The sequence below is a fragment of the Lissotriton vulgaris genome, chromosome 3_1, assembly GCF_964263255.1.
Source record: "Lissotriton vulgaris chromosome 3_1, aLisVul1.2, whole genome shotgun sequence".
NCBI classification, from domain to species: domain Eukaryota; kingdom Metazoa; phylum Chordata; class Amphibia; order Caudata; family Salamandridae; genus Lissotriton; species Lissotriton vulgaris.
The window spans coordinates 928,139,525-928,157,652 of record NC_141689.1 but is presented as its reverse complement, the minus strand read 5'-3'; the positions used below and the strand labels follow the sequence as shown (position 1 = coordinate 928,157,652).

At 40.1% G+C, this 18,128-nt stretch overlaps 1 protein-coding gene across 1 annotated transcript in view; it reads right to left on the bottom strand.

Annotated features, from left to right (window-relative positions):
* Nucleotides 1–18,128, bottom strand: part of LOC147727229 (annexin A1-like) — a 489,945-nt gene that overhangs the window by 104,731 nt on the left and 367,086 nt on the right. The window contains exon 8 of the mRNA XM_086963595.1: nt 3,077–3,170. Within this exon, the coding sequence (XP_086819721.1) occupies nt 3,077–3,170 (94 nt within the window). The remainder of the gene's footprint in view (nt 1–3,076; nt 3,171–18,128) is intronic.

Here is an 18,128-nt window from a genome sequence, read left to right as displayed (position 1 = left end):
AAGCGTGATGACCCGTCCTGCTACAGACCAATATCATTATTAGAACATTTTGCAAAGGTGGCTGGGCGTGTTGTTTTAAACCGCCTCCAGTTGTGGGCAGAGGAAAACTATATAATCTCTTAATTACAGTATGGCTTCCACCAAGGTGTGGGAATCATCGAACAATGTTTGAATCTGACCTTACTGGTAGGAAACTACTTGAAGGCTAAAAGGGGGAATTTATTTTTATGCTTTGTTGATTTGAGTTCAGCCTTTGACTGTGTTAACCATCAGAATCTATGGAGCATTTTAGACGCCATGGGGGTTGATCCACCCATTCTTAACTTTTTAAAACAGTCTTATTTAGATGCTAGGGCCTGGGTGCGGTATGAAAGGGGTGGTGTACTCAGTAAGACCCTACCGGCAAAGAAGGGGTTGAGGCAGGGGTGCGTGTTGGGACCCCTCTTGTTTACTCTTTATATGAACAGCCTGGGAGCAAAATTAGGTAATGATTGTCAGGATTTGCCATGCATAAACGGACAGCCAATAGGAGGCTTATTATATGCAGGTGATGCCGTCCTATTGGCCCATACCCCCATTGGCCTATAGAATGTAATTACCAGCTTTTCTGCCTATATGCTAGATCTTGACCTTCATGTCAATATAAACAAAACCTTTGCAATGAAATGTTGTAAGCCAAGCACCAAGTGCTGAGAATTTGTTATTGAAAACAGGAAACTCAAATTCACAGCCCATTTTTCCTACTTGGGCATTGTATTCGAAAAAAGGTGTCTATGGGCTAAAGCTATCAAATGTAGGAAATTATTATTCTGTAAAGCCACTGGTGCTATAATTATCTTTGCCAGGAAATTGGGGAGGTGCCCAGTTGCAGATTTAATAACAATCTATAAAAATTAAATGCATTCCTGTTGCCATGTATGGAGCAGGCATCTGGGGTTATGCCAATGCTGAGTGCCTGCAAATAATTGAAAATAGGTTCCTGAGATATCGTTTAGCTGTACCTAGTAGCACAGCCGCATTCGTATGCCACGCAGAGCTTGGGTTGCCTTATCTTTTAGACTTGATTAAATTGCAGCCCATCTTGTTGTGGCATACAGGTTGGAGTGGTACTTCTACTGGCTTGAAGAGGGACATGATCATTGATTGATTGTCCCTTGACGATGCTGATCGTATTACCTTGTTGACCTATGTCAAAAAATTCTTAGAGAGTCTAGGACATCCAGGATATTTCTCTAATCCTGAGAGTTTGAACAATGATACCAGAAATAATTTAAAATCACTATATCTGGACTATTTGGAGTCCATTAATCAATCCAGTAACATTGTAAAACCATCAGTGAGTACACACCAACTACTCCTGTCTCAACCAGGAATACAACCATACTAATTGAATACTGCAGGATCCTAAGATAGATTGCTATTGACCCGCCTACGCCTTGGCATCTTTCACACTAGAGTTACCTTCCCAAAAATTAACGACTGGTCCTGCACCTTATGTTTATGCCCCTGTGATAACATCTCTGCTCAGTCGACAATTCATGTTATGTTTTTTTGCAAGTTTTATTCTATGCCCCGGAAAAAATGGATTTGACCTATTTTAATAAGTTATGGCTTAAGACAATGCCGTCCCGCCCTTCTAAAGTTGCAATATCTGAATGACAGATCCGTGATTGATCACATTGTTAATTACTTGAAAAGGTTTGGTCAGACAATGGCTGACAATGGATGGTCCCATCTTTTCTTAAAACATTGTTTGAATTTGTATTCTGTATATATTCATGAAATGTACATTTTTATTTCTTATTATGTTTGTTGCTTTTATAGTTTAACAACTTTTTAAATCGAATAAAGTGTATTCTGATCTGAACTGACACCTTATCGTCAGAAAGAAAAATAGCTCCTCATCTAAAACTTCATCTATACTCAATAGATTCCTAACTGTCTACTCCTATCTAAATTGGCTCACACAGGAAAAAGCATGAGGAAAAGCAGAAAAACCTATCCCTGACTAGGTCTATACTGAGAACGTATTTATTAAAAACTTTTTTTATTGGATTTGAATGCATCAATTTCATTCCTTTTTTAAGCATACAAACAATAAGATGAAGGGTAACTAGGGGGTAAAATGAGAAATTAAATATGTCAGCAAAATTTGTGGGGTGTTTCATGAACTAAGTGAAAATGTGCAAAAATAGGGTTACTCGCCTCAGTTTGCACAGCTGCAGTAACGTTTCTGCAACTAATTAATACGGGCCCTAATCATTAGGGGCCGTAGTATTCATTTCAGTGACGAGCGCAGAGGCAGAATCAATTAATCATTAATATGCATAGGGCAGTAAGCTTTTTTACACCCCTTCTTATTGCCTGCAAATGCATGGATGGAGGCCTCCGAGAAACAGTAGAGCACTTTCCACCTATTTTCAAGCGGCCAACGTGTGTTTAAAGCGGCAGGGGTGGCTTTAAAAAACAGGCATACAGGGAATGTGTTTGGGATGAGCTTCCGGTGGACCCTCGATGTCGTCTTCCCGAATTGAAAGCTGCCACCAATCAAATGGCTGATATTGTCCCAGTAGCACTTAGTTTCTTTAGCTTTGTGAAAGGATCTCACCATCAGGCCAGTAATCACTCAATCGCTAGTGTGGGTGCCCCTTTCATACCCCTTATCTTTGTGATTCGGACTGAGCTGCAAAAGGCTCATTGAAAGTCAGGAAAACTTTTGTGACTTGTCAAAGTTCATTCTGTATATTGCGAATTTTGTGTTGTGGTTGCGAAGCATCCCATTTTGGGAATCAGAAGCATTCCAGCCACAAATGCACTTCGTTCATCGATTCTTGAGTTGGAAAGTGGTTTCTAGTCAGAGTGTAGTTTCTATGAAGCATAATCCTTAATATGTACTCAAATGTACATTTGCAATGCGACTTGAAAATTGAGATACATTTGCTTTACATTAAGGAATGTATGCATTCAATTTACCATTGTAAATGTAATTATTCACCCACTTGAATCAGCCTCGTTAAATACCCATTGCACATGCATTTCCTGACTTCTTGCGATGTAAGATCTCACTTATACCTACCCTTACGAAGGTGTGAGAAACTTCTTGTTGTAAGAATGTTGATGAAGGCATTAACATCTGTCCCCCTTCTCTTCTCCCCAGCTTCATACAAGGCCTATTATAAAGCAAAGCAAAACACGTTATTATTCCTTAGTATGGATGGGTTCAATACAATGCATTGCTTGGTGTGTATTTAAGTGCATCATCTAGTCATATTGTCCTTGATTCAATACAGGTGTTTGGCGGCTGAAATTTACTGTAAAATTAGAGTGAAAAGTTCCTGATAGGATTTTCTAACTGCACATTTGTTTCTGATGACCTATCATGATACCAGACAATGATGCAAATAACTCTTTTCCACTTGCTAATCCCCCTATCCAGCATTATCCCAAACCTATTTACCCTCCCCACCTCTTTCTTCATGCTTTCCTCCCCTTGAGCAATATTCTGGAGCTGTCTTTACTACAAACTTCTACAATTAAATCCAGCCATCCCAGAATCTCTCTGGTATTCTCATGTTTGAACATTCTGAACGTTTTCTTGAGCTTCAGGAAGAAAATCTTCATCAGAATTTTGGGAATAATCGCAGCCTTTTTTTTAACACATTTCCCATGGTCTGCTGAGGTCTTTATAGTGGAATAAACCTCTTACACTGTGTTATTCAAAAACTCGAGGCGACAAAGCATTCTCCAATTTGTTTCTTCAAAAAAATGCAATAAGAAAGACATCATTTTCATCAGTAAGATAAAACAAATGTTACTTGAGAGTCAAGGAGACAATGTCAATGTGCTAAATACAGTAGATGTTGTTTCCATAGCATATGGCACAACGAGAAATTACAAGGATAAACCCAACATAACAAAAACAAAGAAGTGACCCATCCTTCACATCCTTGGACAAATTGTGTTCCTGGGAAGTCGTAAATGGAACGACATTTGTCACCATTGCTGACATTCTACAACATTCACATAGCTACTTGGCTGGAAAAATAAGTACTTAAAGAGTGGCTTCCTATCATGTAGGTGGTGTGTTGGATTACCAGTGGGGTGGTGATGACGATGCCTGATCACCGTTCATGAGCATCGAAAGGAGGACTCACAATGTAGTACCCCATCTCACTCCTGTTTGATAGGAATGCTCTGAGGGATTGCTTCAGTCTTACGTTCTCTTCGTTAACACCTGCAGAATGACATGTGAGTGTGAACTGCCCCCAAACTCCATTAAAAAGTCAGCAGAAACCCAGAGTTGCTTGATAAATCTCTGTTTTCTTTGCATTGCATGTTTGTGATAGTCTCTCTCTTTCTGCTCTCTCTGTGGTACAGTCAGTTGTGAGACTGCAACCCTCCCCCAACATTTCCCTTTTTCCTTCAGAACCACCACCCTAGCAGAAAGAGACATGGTTGGAGTCTAGGGGGAAGAGGCATACATTTAAAAGGCCTCCCAGCTGACGGTAAAGCAGTGACTATGAATAAAGCGTTGTTGAAATTAAAGGAAATGTAAGATTCTAGGCAAAGTTATCATAGGCTGAGCTTGGGTATAAATACAGGGGATCGTGATTGATCCCTGCTGCATGGAGTGAAGAATCAGGGAAAATGGAAAATCTATGGGGAGGGCAGTGTGCCACAATTAATCAATGCAGACAGGTAGCGAGAGTTGTGGTGCAGCGGCCAGGGTGCCTGACTCAGGAGCTCAGGGCTCACAGATCGATCCCCTGCTCCAGTAGCAGCTCAGCACCATGTGACTCGGGACAACAGCTCACTTAATCTCCCCTACAGCCCCCAGTGCCCCTGTTGAGACCCCTAGTGGTGAGTTGTTCGCGCTCTACAAATACCATTTTGATTGATTGACAAATATATTACAAGTTAAGGAGGCAACAACCGGTCCAACAACCAAACAAATATCCATGATTTAGGATTTGGAATGGAGACATAAATCTACCTGTTCAGGAAGGGGAGTCATTGAAAAAGCCCAACACAGTCAACTTTGACTAAGAATTTTGCAATTTTCTCATCACCTAACTATTCTGCTGTCATGAGTGGCTGCCTCCACGAACAGGGCTATTGTTGACGCTCTATATATTCAAGTAAATCAGGTGGGAAACAAAAGAGGCAAGGAAACCAGTGTCGCTGCGGATCAAATTAGTCTCACCTCTCTGAATACAAACCTTGTAAAAATGATATCTGACTGGCTCCGCTATCTTTTGGCTAGGTTTAGGCTATAGAAACCCCATTTGCATAAGTACATAAACTTGATAGCCAGTACTCAAATAAAGATCACATCGTTGCCCGCCCTTTATATCAAGTCATGACTGAATGGATCAACAATAGAACAAAAGCCATTCCAGTTCCTACCAGTCCCTGTCATACGAAATCAACTTCTTTGATCATTCGATACTAAATGGATCATTTTTTAAGACTATGGTGAAATTGTTTAAAGAAGGAAGATTACACGAATAGCGCAGACCAGTTATTGAAACTGTATAGAAAGAGGGTATTTCAAGAAATTGCAAAGAAGAGAACCTAATTTAATTAAAAAGAGGCATTACTTGGACAGACTGATGAGAACATACAGAAGAATCTGGGATGTGTTGCCACCTTCATAAAATACGACAAACAGGTTAAGTCCCTGATGTAAAATAGTGGAACAGTTTTGGGACAACAAAGGTACCACTTGACTTCATCTTTGCCGTTAAAAAGCACAGAAATATTAAAGCATGCAAACAGACTAGGCAGCAAACTGAACATTTCAGAATAGCATTAAAACTGGCATGCGTAAATGACAGCACAAATGATAAATGTTCGATCCGTGCACAAATTATTGAAGGACAATAATTGAAAGACAACAGCTACACCTACTGTGTACCTGAGCTCGGGGTCCTCGCCGCACCGCGGGGGGTCCTGGGGACTGTGTTACACCCATGTGTACCTGTAATTCCATCATTGCACGCAAGTGTATGTGTGAAAAACTCGTCAATCTATTATATAATCCAGTACAAATCAAAATTGAGGAATACGCAATCAATGCCCCATTAGTCAGTCAGACGTTTTTCACACAAAGGGAGCTATTGTATCGACAACCCTAGAAGGTATAAACCTTGTCACCAGTGACAGTGATACAAATCAAATTAAATCTTATTTCAAAAGGAGACTTGTATAGTGTTAACAGTATAGTCAAGCGAATCAGGACCTAAAGAAATGTCAGGGACAAGCAATATTAGGTAATCATTTCATCAATCCTATGTCTCATTCGCAAAGGGTGCGAATCGCAAAAGTCGGCCGTTTGCGAATGCAATTTAATTATTTGGGATGCATCACAATTTTTGTATTGTTCGCAATTTAAGAAATCGCAAAATTGGGATTTCTTAAATTGCAATTGCATTTAAGGAATCTCAAATTGAGATTCCTTAAATGCAATACATGAAACTTAAAAAAAATACGGAATTCGCACGTAGGGGGAGCAAATTACCATGAGGTTGAACCTCATGGTAATTTGCGAAAACTTTGAAAAATGCACTTTTGTGCATTTTTCAAAGTTTCATGTTGTGCACACACATGCCCTTAGGGCATGTGTGTGCAGAACATATGTGCACAGATTGATTTCAGGGGTGCAACAGGGTGTCCTTTGGACACCCCTGCACCCTTGAAATTGCATTCTCAATTTGCGATTCACAAATTGCGAATCGCAAATTGGGAATGTCTTCCCTTTCATTCCTATGGGCCTCTAGGCCCATAGGAATGAATGGGGAGCTATTCCTTAATTGCGATTCGCAATTTGCGAGTCGCAATTAAGGAATTTTAAGAAATCGCAATTTATTTAGCAATTTCTTCATGCATAGCCATTTGCGATTCCTTATTAGCGATTCCTTATTTTTCGCTAATAAGGAACCGCAAATGGCCATGTTGATGCATGTGGGCCTAACAGGGAGAATTGTTAAGGTCTTCCCAACAACGTCCTTGTCACACACTTAACAAGGTGGTGGGACGGATGTACCTTTCGTGGGATGAGGTAATTTGCCTACTTGGCCCAATAGGTGAGTTCTGTTGGGTTGACTCATTAACAGAACACATTCTAACCCATGCTTGTGGCATGCTTCATAATAGAATTCTAGAAGCACAAATGCATTTAAAAGATGGCCACTCGGTTTGCAGTCTTATCTGTGGAATAAAATAACCCCATTTGGGTATTGCAGCAACTCACCATGTATTTTCAAAATAACATTTTGCTATCAACATTTGTTCTTTGAAGAACCTAATTGTATCTGTTTTCCTTTTGCTTCTTCAAAGAGAGACCTGTACTTTTTAGTGATATATCTTTGACCAGACATTTATTTTATTGTCCGTGTTCACTCTGTCACACCGCATTAGAGTTTTAATCTTAGAGTAATCTCATAGAAAACGCCCTATCTACTGCCCCTGAATACCACTAGTGTGCCAGGAGTGGAAAGAGAGTTCTTGGTCAATCCAAATGGAGTTAAATGTTGTCTAAGACAACTGTGAACTAACCGTGATGTGCCCCTAGGCCAAGACAACTGGCCTTAAATTCACCTCTTACATACCAATCAACTGTATATCTTCAGGTGCTACAAACCATACCGCAGCAGCAACCGATTCTGATACAGATTTCGTTTTTGGTGATGTAAAGTGGTTGAAAAAATTGCAAGCATTTATCCCATCACTTTTTTATGTGTTTCATGTACCGTCCTAAGTTGCAAGTGTATGCATACCCAGACATGGGTACTGTGCTCACTGTGCCTTGGAAACTAGCTGTACCTGGCTGCTGAGCCCCTATCAGGGAAAAACCAGTCCTAGGTTGCTTGTGTTCTGGTTCCAGGAGGGCCTGGAGTGACAGTTTGGTCTGGACTGTTCCCATGAGGATCAGGGTCAAGGCTGATTTGAAGGGTGCAAACTGAGGTGGCATGGTGTGCAAACCAATGTTGGATTTGAAAGCTATTCTAAGCAATTACCAGTTTTTAGACAAATCGCAAGCATTCCTCCTGTCACCTTTTATCTGTGTGTAGTGGTGACCATAATTGCAGAAGGCAATCTCCCATAAAATTCAGGCAAGTATCAGACAAAGGGTAGCCTTACCTATCATCCAGTCACACATTTCTGTAATAAACCTCTGAACAGTTTTTATAGATGGTCTACATTAAATTGTGAAAGATTAATAGATTGACTGTATAGGGGTCTATTACGATCTCAGTGGGAAAGCCACTGATCTCACATCGGAGGCTTTCCCATCAAGATCGTCGGTTTCAATTCAGACCGCCTAATAACAATATAGGCAATCGGAATTGAAATCAGCCGGTCATTCCGGCTGAAGTATGACGGGCTCAAGGAGTCAGTCGTAGGCTGGCCTATAATCCAAATGGACGTTGTTTACGCCATTGGGATTACAATGCTCAGTTTCAGACAGGCTTTCCATGACTGGCTTTTCGATATAGAAAGCCTGCTGGAAAGTGAGTTTGGGGGACCCTAGCAGGGCCTCTTCTTTTTGTGGCCTCTGGTTGGGGACCAAGGGGGCACCTATAGTGCCCCCTTGTTCATGACTGTACCATGGTGGCACGTGGTGGAGAGATAAACACAATCTCCCATTTCTCTATGGGCGCTTGTGCTTTGTCCAGTTTAAGGCTGCAGCACAAGCTCCTATAGGGAAATGAGAGCATGCAACTGCACCATCTGCATTCGCTTGTAACTCTGCGGGCGGAACCTCCAACTGGAGGTCAGTCGGTCTTCATCCACGATGATGTCAACATCATAATCGGGTCTATAGACTGTAGTGATTGACTAAAACTCTTTATTTGGCAACAGGCATTTATTAGTAGCCCCAGTACTCGTTTTAGCACTGAAATTGGCTTGAGAGATAGTGAATCATTACGCAAATATTTGATTTCAGATCCTACCCATGACGTCTCTTGTTCTTTTGTTTAGGCCTCGATTTTGACATTTAAACTCTCACCTCGGTGTTGCTCCTGCCATTGCTATCACTACCCTGTCAAAGCTACAAATATTTGAAAAATGCTCCAGCAGTACAACCACATAATTCCAGTGGCCCTGCTTATAGACCTTCTGCCTGTCCTATTTCAAATGCCATTCTAATTTGTAGTAGACATTCAGAAACAATACATGAAAGACACTAAAGAGATTAAGACTGGTAAAAAAAACATAAATATACTTCCCTGCTGTCAGATTCACCTCTAAAATGTAATACTGATCAAATCACAAACTTGAATCTTATTCTACAGTGAATTACAACTGTACCATGATTTGCAGAGAACCCAAAAAACCATGAATATAATGCAAATGGACATTCAAGGGTTAAAGAAGAACTTTAAGGATTTGGCTAGCAGAATCATCGAAGATGAGTCTAATTTCAGCTGCCTAGAAGATGATAGCTCAATATCACTGAAACTCAACAACTCCATTTGTTCTAATCTTGACTTTCTCTCTTTGAAGTTAATCATCTGAAAAATCAAGGTCAAGAGGAACCCCAACGAGATTTGGCCTTTTGAAGGTGTAGAGGATACTGCAAATTCATGTGTGGAATTTCTAGAATACCCTGTATCATAAACACATATTTTTATGTAAAGACATTAAAATTGGGAGAGCTTGCAGAATCTGCTCAGGCAAATCTCTTGCGGACTCATTTAAAAGTAAGAAACAACTGAGAACCATGATCTTCAAACTACTGAGATATCAACACACTGAAGAAATTGTCAAGCATATGAAAAAAACCAATACATAAACCGGGAAGAGGTTAAAATCGGTATTGCTCAGGACTAATCCTGCACTTCTGTGCAGAAAAAGCTTTCTGGTCCTCAGCCAACAGCTCTGATCTCTGTTCATCAACACTGTTTTGTGGGTCCATCCCGCTTTAATATCATCTTCAATGACAAACCCAGAATCTTATCGAATCCAGAGATCTTCACAATGTTTTTTTCTCACTATTTTGGCCACTGGGCTCTAATTTCTGTATAGTTGTTTGATGGACATGGTCAGCTGACCCAGTGTTTATTTGTCTTCTAATTGCAAAAGTTTGTATTGCTTGCTTAATGGGTTATGGTATATTATATATATCTTTTTACTAACTCTTCTTCTTTGTATAAGGCTTTTTAGATACCTAACATTACATAGTTTGTCAGTGATGTTATATTATTATCCCTATCTCATATTAAGGTATCTTTTGATCTCATTCCTACATGAATACAGAAATTGGTCCATTGATAAAATGTAAGTTAATATTAATTTCAGAAGCTGCTTGGATGTTCTGCAGTCATTACATACACCATATGCTCGTAAAAAGTAATTATAGCTATTCTCTGGATGCCAACTCTTGCTGTTCCAGTTCTTCGCAAAGGGTGGGTTTGTGATCCCTAGGGCTTCAGCTTTTTTGGTATATTATGCTTATTCTTTCTTTTGTCCCTTATCTTCAAAAATCTCAACAAACTGAAAAAGTTCTCAAGCACATGAAAAATGACAATAAAAAACCAGGGCAGGTAATTGATATTACTAATGACTACTCCATGGACACAGTGCTTCACAGAAAGGTTTTTCTGGCCAACAGACAACTGCTCAGGTCTACATCATTCAATACTTGTATTTAGGTCTATTCCATTTTAATATTAGCTTCAATGACAAGCCAAGATACTTCTCGGATCCTGCTGATCTTCAGAAATTAGACATTAATAAGGGCCTCAATACGATATCGGTTGGTAAGTATTCCGACTGAGTCAGTGTTGGAACCGTTTCTGACCGAATCGGATTCGGGTGGTCTAACCAGCCAATTTCGATGTTTCCGAACACCATTCGGTCAGACTCCTATTGACTTCAATAGGAGCTGTGTTCTGACTGACAACCCAGGCTCCCATTGCAAAATGGGGTGGTTGCTGAAAACCTTGCACCCTGTGGCGGGCACCCCATTATGAATTCCACACTGTGCATGGTTGGAAAGAGGGGACCCATGGGTACCCCCGTAGGCCCAACCAGAGGACTCTGCTACATGCCCCCAAAGTCAGTTTCCGACAGCCGATCTGTGTCGAACAAACCGAGTTGGAAAGGCTGTTGGAATCCGACATCGTAATACGTCGGTCAGAAACGCAGTCCAAAGAGCTGTACCAGTTGGCTCCGACCAACCCGGTTTCACCGAATGTCGATCAGAACCGAGTCGGAAAGGCCGTCTGGTTACCTACTATCATAATCTGTCAGTCTGAAATGTTTCCAAGTCAGTCGGAAACGCTGGTTACAACACAGATTCGGGCAAACCAAATGCTGTTCGGAAACTTTCCAACTGACATCATAATGAGGCCCTTAGCATTCAGACATGGATCATTAATGGTAGCGGTTTGTGTGTATTTTTCTCACTATTTTGGCCATCAGGCTTTAGTTTCTCTATGGTCATTTGATGGGCATGATCAGCTGACCTGGTCCTAATTTGTCCTCAAACTGTTAAGGTGTGCATTGTCTGGTTAATGTGTTATGGTATATTATAGATATACTTTTGCTAATTACTCTTCTCTGAAATTGAAGGATTTTTAGATACATAACCTTATAAATGTTGACTGTGATGTTATATTGCTCTCTCCATCTCATATTTAGTTAGGTATCTTATGATCTTATTCCCACATACAAATTGACATTGCTCTATCGATAAGCTGCAAGTTGAGGAATATTTTTTACGTTATTTGGCGGCTCTGCGGTTATTATATACACCATCACTCCATTTAATCTTCCACCATTTGACCTTTATTGAATACTTTATGTTGCCTACCACACTAAATTATTCATAATGAAGTTACTAAAAACACTCACTGAATACAAAGGGGTGAAATCATTCTGTTAAAAGGAAAAACATTGTTGAATACTGTCACAGTTTAAGGAGGATATATCATCTTACTACAGAAAACCAGAATTAGTTTGCTAGATTCCTCAAAATCCAAATACTCTTGGATCAGTGACTGTATTAACTATCCTGCTCATCAAAAGAAAAAATGTTTTGTCCCTGTTTGCTCTAGGTTCCACACCAACTTCATCACTCAGCATACATTGTGTAGACCTCCCAGAGTTCCCTCTCTCTTTTTCTGCTTTTTTCTATCTCTGGTTTTTAAAATCCCCTCATCTATGTTTCCAATGTTATGGTACACGTATATTGTGCTGCTAATAATACTTTTTGGTTATTGGATGTAAAAGTCATCTGGATATTCACACCATTGATATGCACTCTCACAGTTTCGATGGCCCTAAAATGATACCTCACCTAATTTTCATAAACATCATATGAATTATATGTTGGCTATTGTCTATTTTCTTGTCTCAATTGTAACTAGGTCTGTGTCCTGTTCGCAGTATGCACCATGATAATTTTTATCCATATAATCAATCAATCAGGAGTTTGTTAAAGCGCGACTACTCACCCGTAAGGGTCTCAAGGTGCTAGGGGTGGGGGGGGGTGGGGGTGCAGGTTCCATTCCATCAAGGAGGGGGTCTGTCGAAGAGCCAGGTTTTGAGGTTTCTTGCGAAGATGGGGAGCGATGTTGTCTGTCTGAGGTGGAGCGGAAGGGCGTTCCATGCTTTGGCCACAAGGAAGGAGAAGGAGCGGCCTCCCGATCTGGTCTTTCTGGTGCGGGGGACCACGGCGTAGGAAAGCTGGGCTGTGCGTAGGGTTCTCTTGCTTGTGTGGAATTTGAGTCGGCTGTTCAGGTATGCTGGTCCGGTGCCGTTGAGGGCCTTGTGTGCGTGGGTGAGCATCTTAAAGGTGATTCTCGCCTCGACGGGGAGCCAGTGGAGTGTGCGCAGGTGCTGGGAGATGTGGCAGTGTTTTGGCAGGTTGAAGACCAGTCTTGCGGCGGCGTTCTGGATGTTCTGTAGTATAACAACTCAATAAAAACATTTGAAATGAAAAAAGATGCTTTAGAGGCCCTTGGTAGAAGTGCAAATTCAGATTGGCAGAATCTTCACTTTTTTACTACCCTGGAATTGGTGGCACATGTGTGGATGGAAGGACCTTGGCGAAAGGAATTTAGTGCTGCCCCCACTATGTTGCCTCCATTAACATCTTTTAAAGGTGTTAATGAAATACATTGGTACACCTTGAAGTTCACATAGCTATGTAATACATATGTGAATGCCATAGAAACAATTAGCAATATTTTTCAGATATTTTATTATGATAATATATTTATATAGGAGCTCTCATTTTTAGGTACGCTCAATATAGTGTGTGTTAAAGTAAAGTTGAGTAAAACCATTGAAGGAAACTACCAATGTATTTGTAGAAAAGTTATGTTTCATCCATTTGGCAAAAATACTCGATTTGGCAAGCTTTATTCAGTATATACAACAACCATAAAAGTACAAAAAGCACATATTAGCAAACAATTAAATCTTATTACTAAAAGAATTATCACAATGAAATAAGTTGGGAATTAAAATGTTTTTCTCGCATAAACTGATTTCAAAATAAATGATGCAACATAGAAACATATCTCCGTATCATTTAGTTCAATTAATAGGTTCAGAGCAGCATTAGTTGTTATTACATTGTGTTTCTTGAACAATGTCTTTAACTAAAAACTTCTAAAATTCCTATAAAAATGACAAAAAAAAGTAAAAAGAGCATAGTGCTCTGTTTTTGAAAGACAACTAAATGATGGGCGATTCCTAATCGCAGCCTTGTTAATATGAAGCGGTGCAAAGGTTTGGTGACTAGAGAAAGGTATCATTGGAAACCGTCAGTGTCTACATTTGTTTTGTAAGACAAAAATGTAGTATGCTTCCCCACTTTTCTCATGCAGGTCTCATTTTTATCAGCTAAGAATAAACCCTTTATTTCATGTTTGGACACTCCTATCACATAAGCTAGGTTTTCACAAATCTTAATTTGAAATAACTCCTTATGTAGGTCTGTGACCTATTTGATCCACGGGATAGATAGACTATTGTCAAGTTGTAAACAATCCTGTATGATTTTTTTGTGTAAACCTTGTCTCTTCCTCGGCACAAATGGATCTCCAGACCATTAGTGGTTGCATAGCATTCATATCTGATAAATATCTAATTCCCACTTCTTGATGTATTATCTCTGTAGATGCAGACTGGGGCAGACATAACAAGTGTTTTAAGAAGAAGTTTTCCTCCAGTTGTAGTGCAAAACCTGTAGTGTTTGTAATGTGGCTCCATACCCCTGTGCCATATAATGCAATAGAGGTACTTCCGGCCTTACAGATATCCACCATATCCTTGATATGGCAGTTTCCCAGTTTGGACGCAAAACGAAAAATACCTTATATGCTCTTTAGCATTCTAGTATGGACATTAGTTAGTTTTTGTGACCAGCCACCCTTGCTAAAAAAAGTAATTCCCAAATAGCAAAAATTGTTAACTGCTTCCACCCTCGTTCTGTCTATAAAAAAACGTTTTAATTTCTTAGGTTTTAAGCCATATACCATAGTGAATGTTTTTGCTTTGTTAATTAACAACTTTCTACTAATGATAAAAGCTCTAAACATATCTATTAAACATTGTAAGCCTACCTGAGTTCTAGAAAGGACACCCCATCATCTGCGTAAAGCAGGACCACTATAGCTTGACCTGCAACTTGGGGTGCATCCAACTTCACTGATTTAAGTACTGTCTCAACCTCATTTATAAATAAGGTAAAAAGCAGAGGGGCTAAAACACAGCCTTGGTGGATGCCGCCTTTCACCTCAAAATTTGGGGTGCAGTCACCTCGCTGACCATACCTGACTCCGGATGTCAGTCTCTCATATAGTTTTGCCAAAAAGAAATAATAAGTTCTGGGGCTCCCAAATTAAGCAAAACTGGCCAAAGAATGGAATGGTCAATGAGGTCAAAAGCACTGCTGAGGTCTGATAAACACAAATACAAGCTCCCTTGTTTTGCACATGTATATTTGCCTATTAAAAGCTCTAAATTATTACATTTTTCTGTTGTACCTAGCCCTCTTCCAAAACCATATTGTACTGGCATTAAATCTCATTCTCAGTGACCCACTCCTCTAATCTCACCAATATGACTCTACTCATCACTTTTACAGAGGAGTCTAAAAGTGAAATAAGACGGTAGTTTTTGGCGTCCAATTTGTTCCCTTTTTTGTTAATAGGAACAGTAACTGATTGACCCCATGTAGATTGTATGCCATCAGTCACTGATAACTTATAATCTCTGGTAAGTATGGGGTCCCATAGATCTGGCAAGGTTTTATAAACATCTATAGGGACTCCAACGGGGCCAGGGGCTTTAACTCCATTACTGCCAGTTAGACCCTGCCTAACTTCATTAAGACTAATGTTTAAGGATATTATTGGCCACTTCTGGTGTGATGGACTGTGGAAACTAGAGGCCTCACAAGCAGGTGGGTTAAAAATGCCAGAAAATGTAAAATCCCTTCTTCATAGCTTACATGAGACAATATTTCTGGGTAGAAATAATTTTTCAGGAAAGCGTATTATTAGATGTATCCGCTGCCCTGGATAGTTTGTCCCCTGCTTCCTTGTGGAGCTCTTTCTTACTCTTTGCAAGCACTAGTTTATAGTTAAATGTTAGATTTTTAATTAGCCCTGGGTTTCTAGGTCCAATACTAAGAGCCTGTTTCAGTTGTTTGGAAGTTTGAGTACAGGTATGATTACACCATCCCTTGTTTTGTATAGATTTGTCCCTATAGGGAGCTGTCAGTATCTCATCAATGGTGCTATTAATTTTTGTGAAATGGGTTAGCAACATGGTGGAGTTAGCGTCTGCAGTAAGGCAATATATAATCTCTGCACCACATTTTTTACAATATCATATATTACTTTATTCGGGTCTACCCCTTCCCACTTTATTCGGGTTCCATTTGGTCTGAATGGGGCAATATTACCTGTAACAGTGTGTGGAGATGTACATTTTTTACCCCACACCAATATTGACACTATAATGCAATTGTGGTTGCTGAGTAACAGCTGTGCAATCCCAGGTGTAGGGCACAATTGAGTAATACTTGTAGAAATGAATACATGGTCAATCAATAAATTTGCATTCCTGCCAATAAAGGTTGTTATCACATCTTCAATAACATCTTGCGGACATTGCAACAAGTCAAGGTCATATTTCGTCATCATTGTATTTAGTAGTCCTCCATAGTGATTGTGTGGGAAATGTATACAATCGTCCCCTTCATCACTCTTATACCCACAAGCTTTGGTCATGGATAATAGACATATTTGCGTGTTAAAATCCCCAACCCATATAATTACAAAATGAATGTTCAATGCACCCATCGCATTATCAAGCCCCTCCTCCAGTTCAAATACTGCATTGCTACGAGTAGAATCAAGGATGTTATTATAGAAGTTAACCAGTAGCAAATCCCTTCCACCTTTACAATTCAGCCACAAAATCTGTGAATATGCTCCTATTTTGATCACTCTTTTGACGCTGACTGGGAGATTATTTGACATTAGAATTAGGAGTACATCTTTGGCTCTGTCTGCAGGAGATGGCAATGCCAGTAAGTCATATGAGGTATGCCCTTCTATATGTACTTGATCAGTGCACCAAGCTTCCTGAAACAGACTATATTGTGTCTATTAATGAAGTTTGCCCATCCTAGTAAATCTTTCTTGCTTAACAGGCCATCCATATTCCACGTGACTATTGTGTGATCATTTACCAGTAGGTTCCCTGTGTTATTATCTAGTTAATTACAAATAATATCGCCATCCCCCTTGTATGCAACTTCTCTCCATGCGCACCTGTTATATCTAACATGATATTAGGCATAGTCACCACTGGGTTATCAGCTTTTGAAGCTCCAGCACCCGTTAGCCCTTATCCATTATTGCCAGCCTCCACATTAAATGGATATGCAACATTATGTCAATCGTTTTCTTCCTGTGTACTTAGAGCTTGATATCTGTTAGACCAGGGGTCTCCAAACCGGTCCTGGAGGGCCGGATCCATGCCAGATTTTTAAAATACCTACATGTATCTCAATGGGGATATCCAAAAAATCTGGCATGGATCCGGCCCTCCAGGACCGGTATGGAGACCCCGTGTTAGACACTGATAGAGGATATTGGGGAGGCTTTGGCCCAGCAAAATTTGAACTAGGTGGCCCGATCGACTCCCCTATTGGTTATTGGTCTTAGGTGTCTATAGAAAAAGCCAAGAGGAAGGAGGGACACATTATAATCATATTGTATTGGTGAGACTGTTCTTTCCAGGGTATTCCTAGCCCAACTGGGGTTTCTAAAAATTAATAATAATACAGTCTCCTTTAAAGCACTTGCCAAGTAACCAATCCAGCTTACTCTCCTTATTAGAACAACCTTGCTTGCACATCCCACTGAATAGCCACAATTCTTATCTAGCCAGTGAATACCTTTGTTTTCCAGGGTATGGTCTGATTCCTTTTGGTCCAGTTGTAACTGTGGCACATTAACCATTACTGCCACATATGGACAACACTCAGGAGGTAAGATTATAGAGACACCCATTCTACTCTCAATAATCTCCTTACCACCTGGCTTGGTACAGTTAATAGTTGGTCGGTTCAACTCATACCTGCCCCCTCTATCAGGGCATGATTGGTTAAACTGAGATTGCCTTGATTGGGGATGAGTTACTGGCTCATTATGGCCATCTTTACTCCTCGAAGTAGCTCTTTCTTGGGCTACGGGACCTGAATTACTACAAGTTGGCATGCATGTTACCTTGTTGGTGCCAGCTATTTCCTGGGAAGGCTGTTTATTACGTACCCCTATTAAGCCACTAGACCTTTCCCGTGCACTGTTATCAAGATTACTTAGTATACCATTAATCTTAGCTATCTCACCATTCAAGTTATCTAGATTATTATGAAGGGGTTTTAGCATGTCTTCAATTTTCAGTGCTACAAGAGCTATAATTTGTGTTGCATGTGTATTCATTAAAGACTCTTGCTCGGGAGGGGCATCAGAGGCCTTGGCTAATACATTCTGTGATGGTCCTTTATTGTTTTTATTACTCCCTACCTTTGCCTGGCTCTTTTTACAGCCTCTTTTCCTTTTTGGAGTAGGGGAACAATTAGGCGAGTGTAA